This window comes from Cornus florida, unplaced genomic scaffold (genome assembly GCF_030987335.1).
Source record: "Cornus florida cultivar Cherokee Brave unplaced genomic scaffold, ASM3098733v1 CherokeeBrave_3.0.0_Hap2_Chr04, whole genome shotgun sequence".
Classification (NCBI taxonomy): Eukaryota; Viridiplantae; Streptophyta; class Magnoliopsida; order Cornales; family Cornaceae; genus Cornus; species Cornus florida.
The window spans coordinates 90,323,402-90,333,599 of record NW_026775574.1 but is presented as its reverse complement, the minus strand read 5'-3'; the positions used below and the strand labels follow the sequence as shown (position 1 = coordinate 90,333,599).

General features: G+C 35.8%; 1 protein-coding gene across 1 annotated transcript; it reads right to left on the bottom strand.

The window, feature by feature from the left end:
- Positions 1 to 257: 257 nt before the first annotated feature.
- LOC132303865 (uncharacterized) lies at positions 258 to 9,998 on the bottom strand. The gene is made up of 2 exons (XM_059801308.1): positions 9,594 to 9,998; positions 258 to 687 (listed from the first exon to the last, which is right to left on the bottom strand). Exons 1-2 carry the CDS (start codon positions 9,949 to 9,951, stop codon positions 683 to 685), a joined length of 363 nt encoding a protein of 120 aa, XP_059657291.1. The 5' UTR covers positions 9,952 to 9,998; the 3' UTR covers positions 258 to 682.
- Positions 9,999 to 10,198: the final 200 nt, after the last annotated feature.

The following is a 10,198-nucleotide window of genomic DNA, read 5'->3' as shown; positions in this document are numbered from 1 at the left end:
CACCAAACATACCCTAATAACCTAAAACTTTGAATGTGTTATTTAGCATACGACGACCCAAAAGGGGGTAAACTAGGTCCAAGAGGTAGGAAAAAAAAAAACTAGGTCTAAGGCAAATAATGAAATTTAATTCAAGTAAATAATCTATGTGCACTAGATAATTAAATAGAGAGAGAAATAATCCAATGTGCACAAATGAACATATGAATAGGTATAACCATATAAACAACGCAAATGAAAGACAAGGGACAAGAAAATCAAACACCAAGAAGTCATAACATAGTATATAATAGAAAAGAATGGAAAAGAGAATTTCCCGTCCATAACATATGGATCAAGGCAAGGATGGTAGTCTAAGGATTCTCCGTTCTTGAGGACAATCACATCATCAAACAAAAATAAGCAAGCCATATTTGCATAATTGCATGTACCGGATAAACAAAAAGATTCATAAAAGTTGAACCTAAACGGCTGTGAGTGTGTGACCTATGTGTTTATATTGGCCGGAACAACAGAGACCAAATAACTAAAAATGATAGACTACATCATAAGAAATACCACCTTGGGTTCGGATTTAGAGCAAAGTTATAGGAATCCAAAAATCCAGTTACACACAGGCAAGTTACAAACATCGAGTAGGAAACACCAGCCTGCCTTTTTGTTCCTCTCCTATGCAAGTGGATCAAACTGCAAAGAAGTTGATGAACATATGTTTAGGCAACTGAAAATTGGTGAAGAAAATAATGGAAAAAGAGAAATATGAGAGAGTTGTAAATATGAGTCACTTGTACAATAACTTAACAAATCCTATCCTCCAATTGGAAAAATCGCTCCTAAAAGCAACCATAAAGCTCCTGTACATGCCTAAAGCTTCTAAGCACTAAAAACAATCTAAATAGTTTTAATTGTAAACTTCAAGTCTTAGTTCTTGTTTATTCACTCTCCGTAATAACATAATAGTTTTGAACAATTTTCCCACATGGAATGCCTTGAAGCCTTTCTTTCATGGAAAAGCATTGCCTTCTTCGTAGACCTGAAAGTTTTTTGAAACAGAAACTCGTGCATATCCATTTCTGTAGGCATGCATAAATTAGTACAAACATACCAGAGTTAAAAGGGGTTCAAACAGCATTTCCATAGAACCCCTTATGGTTATATCATAAACTGGACATCTAGTGGTCTGAACACAAAGAAAATGACAGGGTTTTCAGTCCAATAAGTGGCCTCTATGATTAACAAAATAACCCTTTTCCAGTGAGGTTTGGTTTCTCACTGAAGCCAAGTATATTGGTTTTCAGCTTCTAAGTGAACAATCACTTCTCACATCGTCGGCCAAGTTCCAATTTTTCCGTAATGTATTCATGTTAGACTATCAATCATATGAAAAGGTCAATCTATTAAGGAATAAACCCATAATGCATATCAAGCTCTCATGATTCCCTGGACATTTTTTTTTACATTTTGTTGAATCGTGTTTCAGCGGTCACCATGCAGTCATTACCCATGTAGCTAGTGGTATTGGAGACCATTCTTGAACTTTGATCAATCATCAACAGTAAGATCTAATATGTGTTTTAAGTGCCACTTTTTGTATATAATGGCAAAGACTAGGTAGGTACCTAGTATGTCCTGTAGCACCCTCGATCTATGGGATCAAACTGAGCAATGACTTCTTTTATCAATTGTACCAATCAGTTTGTATTTGATCACCAAATAGAACAAACCTAAATAATCATAGCCTAAGTTAAGTTTTCTCCTCCATCTTTTCCAAGCTATAAGCAGAACATAATTTCATAGGGATATATGTTGATCAACTAAAAACTATTGTGCATATTTTGGTCTTTCAAATTATGGCCAGTAATATTGAGCTAACATAACCCCAGCCCTCCTAGAACAGATTAGAGAAGATTTGAAAAATAATAGAAAGTGATTTACGAGTGAAGCAAAGGAGTAATAAATTTTCCCATATAGTTGGTGATTCTCTAATATACCCATCCCGCTTGTACTTCGAAGTTTGCTGAAATGACATTCCGTATATATTAGACTTACTTATCTGAAACTTCTATTTTAGTATATGCGCATGATATAATTTCATAAATTCAAACAATATCATCAGTAAATACCATAAAAAATGTAACTTCACGTTGACTAGGTTCATATTAACCCTAGAAGAGGGGGAGGGAGAGGGAGAGGGAGAGGGGGGAGGGTGAATAGGGTCTCTAGCAACAATGAGAAACTTTACCGATTAAAAGTTTGTTATTCAAATGTGAACCTATTAAGAGAGGAGATTCACTCAATGTAAATGATGTCTATTAAAGTGCTCAAATGTAGCAAAAATATCAAGAATATGGAATAAAAATGTAGGAGATCTTAAGCTAGCAATAATTATCCCAAGTGACAGAATCTTGGAGAAGGATGTGAGATGAGAGCTAAACTAAAATTCCACTTATCAAGCACTTAATGTTTTAACATAGTTGTTTAGATTGAGTTACTTATATTAACATCTTAATGGTGAATATATTTAACTAATGAAAATGCAACATTTAAAAAGCATAAAGTGAAGGCAGTGCAGAGTAAGCATTTTCTCAAACATCATGTGTGCAACTATATTCTAGTAAATGAAAATGAAATCAAACGTGCAACTACTACAAGTAAACCCAATTCCACAAACAATCTACTCAATCCACAATTCCACAACTCAAACCAAGAATTCATTCTATCCTCCTTAACAAGAAATCTTATTGCATTCACAAATAAAACAATTGATATGCAAGTGGGAATTTAACAAGCAAGTAGAACTATAACTAACAAATGTAAAGTGAGTTAAAGATAGAGAAAAGCAAGCCCACAGACATGAAGGTTTTCATGGTTTGGCGATCCCTGCCTACATCCATTCCTCAAGAGCACATCTTGAGGATTCCACTATAGTGTTTTCCTTCACGGGTGGAAAGCAAACCCCTACATGCTCCTTTTCCCGGCTCAAGAGTAAAACCCTCTCTTTTGCGGGATAACAGAGAACCCACTCCTTTTTCGGGCTCAAGAGTAAAACCCATACTTCACATCAAAGCCAAAAGAAAGCCTCCTTCATTTCAAGGCCAAGGGTGGACCATCTCTCATATCAAGGCCGAGAGTAAGCCTTTACGAGCTTCAATGAAGTGATCCCATTTCTCTCACAAGAAATAGATAAGAGTTGCAGCACATAATACAATTCTTCTTCTCGGGGTGAAGTCCCGTAGATAAGAGTTGAAGCTCAAGTATGATGAATGTCCCTCAATGGACTGATATTATTCAATAAAAGTTATGATCCTAGAGTTATAGATGAAGTATGCAAGAAAAAGCTCAACTCTAGGTTTTCAATGATGAACCCAAGGATAGATAAGCCGGTTTTGGCTCAATGGTGGTTCCTACCAATAAGTGTACGCGCACATATAAATCTTTGTTAAATGTTCAAGAGAACACGTATACATAGCCATTCAAGAATATAGCCGTTGATATAGTCGTTGGGGCATTTAATGTGCAAGTGGGTGTGGTTAGATCTAACAAAATTTGAACTTTTTGTACTTGTAGCTCAATACTATGGAAGTTCTAGACGGCTACTTCTAGATCTAATTTTTCTACAGCATATTTTATAGGAGGCTATTTCTAATTCAGGTCATAAAGCATAGGCACTGGATTTTGCAAAGTAGATGGCTACTTTGTGTCTTTTAGCCTGCTACAAAATTCTGCATTAAAGGTCCCACTTCAAACACCAATAACTCGCTTATTTTAAATCCAAATTAGGCCAAATTTATGTCCAAATTCAAGCTCTTAAAATGAATTCTGCAATGGACTTGGCCCCCCTTAAAAACTCCACACACATTGAAAGTTATGGCTGTTTAAGTGCTCTCAGCTCCTGAATTTGTGATTGCTGATTTTTGCTCATTTGTGAGATACAAGTTCATGTGAACTTCCACTAGCAAGTAGGACCTTATAGATGGTTTAATTAAATTCAAGCTCCATTGCTACATGTCTTGGAACCATTAAAATGATATGGTTGAGGTGCATTAGGTCCTGGAGTCAACTAAGTAAAGGGTTGAGCTTAAAAATTAAATTGCTTCAAAGTAACTTTACATTAAATACTAACACTTACCCAAGACTAGCCTACCCAAGTCTTTGATAAAAAATTCTTTGAGCTCTTGGGTTCCATCATCACGAGGCTTGGATTTACTTCATCTTTGCCATTGATATTTGATCTTTGATCTTTGTTCTAAGATCATGTGGCTTTATGAATCTTCTTGTGAGTCTCTTTTAAAGTCCAAAGAATTTGAGACACTTAAGATAATTTGATACCTTTTAATATGCACACTCAAGTAAACTCATTAAATCTACACTATTAATGGATTGTCATCGTCAAAATCACCCAAACAACCTTGGGTTGAATCCTTGAGGCTAACAGTTATGATTGTTAGCTTCAAGTCTTAGTTATTGATTCTTCACTCTCCCGTCAAAGTTTCAAGCCAATATCTCCTCCCTATAATTAACAGAACCTAGTAATTTGGGATAAAAGCAATGAGATGATGATGATGAAAAATGCATTTTAATATGAAATATGACAAGTTCAGGGGCAAAAATTCTCTTAGGAGCATCTTTTTCCTTCTTTTGAAGTATTACATTCTAACAACATAAATTCAAAAAAGCTTTTATAATCAGAACTAGTTAAACTCACAGGTATCGTTTTGCATAACAGCATTTCATTTGTTTCAGAACTGTATATTAAATTTATTATCATATCTAACACAAATGGTCACGCTCAAACTTTTACATATATATATATATATATATATATATATATATATATATATATATATATTCCAAAAGGAAAATACAAGGTGCCTACTAAGACGCCCAAGAGGTCTTCTTTCGTGGATGAAAATCTCGAGGAAGATGTTACACCTTTGTTGGAGACTCATTGGAATTGGCACTTCAAAATTAAGAAATTTGTGGCTGCCATTTATAATTGTTAGGTACATGTATTTTTGGTTAACACGTCAATTTTTCTTCAATGTCTTGGTGGATCTCATCATAGAGGGCTTCACTTTATCCAGACCTATATTATGATTTTTATAAACGCTTTTTAATGAAAGCAAAATCTTCCCCTTGAGGACAAAACCAGCATAGGCTGATTTCATGTATGAAATACATTTCCTTGTTTGAAATGAGAAAACTTATTTTGATCTAAAAGCTAGAAACTTAGAAAATACGATTGCAACAAGAATAAAAATTCTAAAAATGACATAAAATTAAATGTTTCTAGCCATATTCAGAAAATAGATTTCAGAATTTGTTACAAACATGTGAACAGATGCATAAACACATAAATCCATACAAGGGTGTAATGCCAAATATTTATGAGAGACATCTTTCATTTTCCCCCAAAATGTATAGTTTATTCTTGGTTTCTCCCAGCTCCCCTCCAAATCCTGGATGATATTAATTAAACTAATTCTATAGACACTCAATACTCTTGTTCAGTTGGGTCTTATTGACGACAACAATTAAAAAAAAAATGGTTGTACTAATCAGATATACATACATTCTAGAAAGAGAGGAAGAGAGAAAATCAGGGGAAAAAATGAGAGGAGAGAAGCAGCCGCAAGAGAGATTGGAGTACAAAAAAGAGAAAATTTGAGAAAGTGTAAAGTGATAGAACAGACAAGGAACATGCTAAAGGATAATGAGAAATTGAAAATGTATACCAAAAAGATGGGTCCATTGAAGGAAGTGTTGTGGTTTTAGAGTCTGCTCTGAATGAAAGAAGTAAAATGGCTTGTGAGATTGGAGCCACCACTATAGTTAAACTTGTTGCTAACAATAACAGGTCTATGCCATTGATTTATAAATGGGTAAAATGCAGTTTAACCCTGTGCTTTGCTTTTATTTGCTTCAGACCCCACCTTTGCATAATCACAGTCCCCCTGTTACATATTGTCTCTTAACACCATTAACGGACGGAATGAATTGACTATTTTACCCTTGCTATTATACATAGTGTGTAATTCCCTACTAATACACTCTAGACTATGGAGACCTTTTCACATCAACAGAAAGTTCTACACACACTCACTCTTCACTTTCTTTTCACAAAACCCTAGAGACAACGCTACACTCTCTCACAAACCCATGTCCATTGCTAAAATTAAACTCATATAATACCATCCAATAATCATATAAAACTAAACTATACGCATCCAATACCAATCATTAATTGCTGACTATAGTCCCACCATGTGAAATAATCAGACCAAAACTGAGATACCACAAACCGAGATATACTAGAATTGTATTACCACTTCAAAGGTATAAAAAAAACTTGTCCGAACTGGAATTGAACTTGGATTTGAACACTGCTTTTAGTCACTAATTCTAAAACCATTCCACGGACCCTACATGTATGGCCTCTTCAACCCCTTATGTAGGACCAACTGGGGCGACTCGGGGGGACTATTTGGGTACTCACCATCTGATGGGTCCTCATTAGTCACTACTCTTCTTCCATGACCACAAAACTGGTTTTCAACTTCCCAGTCCCACCCACAGCTTCATGTATACTTCGCAACAACACACAGTCAAAGCTCTCCCAAACATTAGTATTTCTTCATATTTGACCACAAGATTGCTAGGACCATTCTAAGAACTTCAGTGATTGGGTTTGCTATAAATATTGCTGGCCACCAAAACCAACTTGAGAGGGAGGTTGTGGTACCATATGCCCACTTATATGCCGGTGGCTCGAAATTGAATTACATGGACTAAAAAAGCCTAGGAGGAAGCTAAGGATTGCTCTTAAGGTGTATGTTGCAGAGGTCTAAATATATCCTCAACACATAGTGCATGAGGAGAATGCAAACATGCATTTTTTTTTTTTAATTGTTCTCCAAGGGTACAGGGACCATGGTAGTTCGTAATGCCTCATATTCAACCTCCACCAGGACATGTAAGTACTTTGTGTCTGGTCCATGTGACCGACCAAAATTTATAGAATTGAACATGAATTATAAAAAGGCGGGTCAGTAGCCTGATTTTACCTAGAATTTGAGTATACAGGTTACAATTTTCTGTTTGGCATGCAATCCATGTTATTTCTTAAAATTTCACTGTTAAAAATGTTTTGTGATTGTGTTAGATAATAGATATAAAGGCTGATCTCTGGCAGATTCTCAAAGAGTGTTGTTGAAAAGGTTCTGAGTTCCATAATAGAAATTTTGGAATTGATCCTCCGTGAATCCTTTGCTTACAAAAATGTTCTGTCGTACAAAAATTTGAAATACGAAACACTACACAATATGCCTCGCAACACTTGCAGCAATTGAAAATCCAGTAGCTCATCATGAATCTGTATTTTTAGAGCTTTGTTTTACTTTTAGTAGTGATTTTGTATTATACTTAATACCAAGCTTCAATCAAACCCAGAGAGGCAGTCACGGTCAACTCATGGTTAGATGACCTATTTTTATTTCTTACATTTCTTTGTATATATAGACACATACATATGTATATATAACTGTATACGTTTAATGTTTTCTAATCAGTTTCTAAATTTTCTTTAAATCAAACATTTATCAAATTTATTATCATATCTAACCCAAATGGAGGCTCAATTTTCCACATGTAAATTCCAAAAGGAAAATTCAAGGTGCCTACTAGGACGCCGAGGTTTTCTTTCGTGTTTGAAAATCTCAAGGAAGATGTTGCGTGCTTGTTGGAGACTCGTCGTTGTTCCCACTGTAAAATTAAGAAATTTGTGATGTCATTTATAATTGTTAGGTACCTACACGATAACATCAACTTTTTTTCAATGTCTTGGTGGATCTCATCATACAGGGCTTTACAATATCCGGAACTATATTATGTACAAGTGCTTTGTAATGAAACCAAAATCTCCCCCTTCAGGACAAAACCAGCATAGGCTGGTTTCGCATATGAAATATATTTCTTTTTGAGTGTAGAACTTAGGAAACTAGTTCGAAATGAGAATCTTATTTTGATCTAAAAGCTAAAAATTTAGAATATATCCTTGCAGCAAGAATAAAAAAATTCTAAAAAGCTGAAGACCGGGCAAATGACATAAAATTAAGTGTTGACTTAAATGCTAGCCATACTCAGCAATTAGATCTTAAAATGGATTTCAGGATTTGTTATAAACATGAGAACAGATGCATATACAAAGAGATACATATGCGTGTGTAATGCCAAATAGTATGACATATCTCTTATTTTTCCTAAAATGTATAATTTATTCATGGTTTCTCCCTGCTCCCATCCAAATCCTGGATGATATTAAATAAACTAGTTCTATAGTCACTCAATACTCTTGTTCAGTTGGGTATTATTGAGTACAACAATTAAAATACAACAAAGCTGGTTGTACCAGTCACATATACATACATTCTAGGAAGAGAGGAGGACAGAAAAGCGAACAAGACAATTAAACTATGGGTGGGTAAATCTGTATGATAAAAAAGAGAGTATATATATAAATATATATTTATGCATATTCACAAACCTGTTTATTTACTTAGAAAGCTTACATTTTCTAAACAGCACTTCACAAAAACCTATTAGCTACATGCTGGTTTAGCTCTGATTTATTCCAAATACCACATGATGCATATTAATTTTGAACACGACCAGCAGTACATCTTCTAAATAATTATTATGGAGCCCTTGGTACCATAACTTACTTAGGCTCATAGGAAGTTAGGTCATATGAGGTGACTTGTGAAGTTGTTTCTATAAATCCTTAGTAGGTGAAGATGATATAGTAAAACTTTCAAAACAATGAAAATAAAAAGAAAGATTGATCTATTGGAACTAAAGAGAACCAGTCTAATCACTTCCTTGGTTACTCTGCAACTTTCTTCAAGAAGGCCTAGAACATCAAAGGAGAGGAAGTCACTCATGCAATAACTTCCTTCTTTCAATTTGGTTGCTTGCTCAAAGAGATAAACTATTATCACCCTTGTCCATAAGTACAGCAACCCTTCTTCCATTAATTATTACAGACCCATCAGCTGCTGTAACACTCTCTACAAGATCATCTCTAAGCTGATTGCTAACAAAGTTAAAAGCATTTTGCCCCACATCATTAGCCACAACCAAATTGCCTTCATCACTGACAGAAAAAATCTCCTAAAGAATTCTGCTGGGTCAAGAACTTTTCTAAAGGGCTATCACCAAGACAATCCTATTCCCAAGTGCACTATGAAGATAGATATCAAGAAAGCTTTTAATACAGTCTGCTGGGATTTTATTTTGGACATCTTAAATCACATTGGTTTCCCAAACAAGGTCACTAACTGGATTAATTTATCCAAATTACTTCTAAGTTTTCAGTCTGTTAATGGGGCATTATGCGGGCACTTTGGTAGCAACAGAGGTGATTTATTTGTATATGAGGGGGTTTCCAAGCATTGGAATACACAATATCAAAGCACTGAAATAGAAAATATCAATAAATAAATAAAAACCTAAATTCCATTTAGTATCAATGCAATAATCGCTAAAAAAAGGATTCAATATATATTCTGCAAATTCGAGTGATTAAGAAGTCATACCAAGGCGGACGCGCAGTCCTTTAGCAAGCTTCACCAGCTCATCGCGTGTCTTCGCGCTGACACTGGGAGCAACAATTACGGGCACACGAATCAACTCGTCCACGCGCTTCAACTCATCCACGGTGGAAACGGCTATCGAACTGCCGCGAAGCAACTCACCGCGCAAATCCTCAATACGCTTCTCCGTAGAAGCAACACGATCCGCGCTCGCCTTCTGCTTGGACTCCACCAATTGAATCCGATTCTCGAGCACGGTCTCCTTTGCCATCGCAGCATACTGAGCAAAATCCGCCGCGATGTAGCGGCGGAGACACTCAAGAGATGCCGGCGGAGCATACCTTCGTCTCCGGTGACGCATGGTTCTGGTTGGAGTGAAAATGCAGAAATGAGGTTTGGGGTTACCCTCGGTGTGCCATCTATATTTCTAGCGGGAACAATTGGATCTGGCTCCTCAATCAGACGGCATACACCATTCCACGTGGAGGGCAGAGATCAGGAGTCAACCAGTTACGTGGTGTTGTATATTACTACAGTGATATAAAGTAAAACTTCGTCGTTTATCACTTATATCGTAACAGCGTTAGGTGATTATATAAATAAATAAA

Bases quoted from the DNA above. Each gene is read 5' to 3' on its own strand.
- LOC132303865 (XM_059801308.1), bottom strand. From the start codon at position 9,951: ATGCGTCACCGGAGACGAAGGTATGCTCCGCCGGCATCTCTTGAGTGT.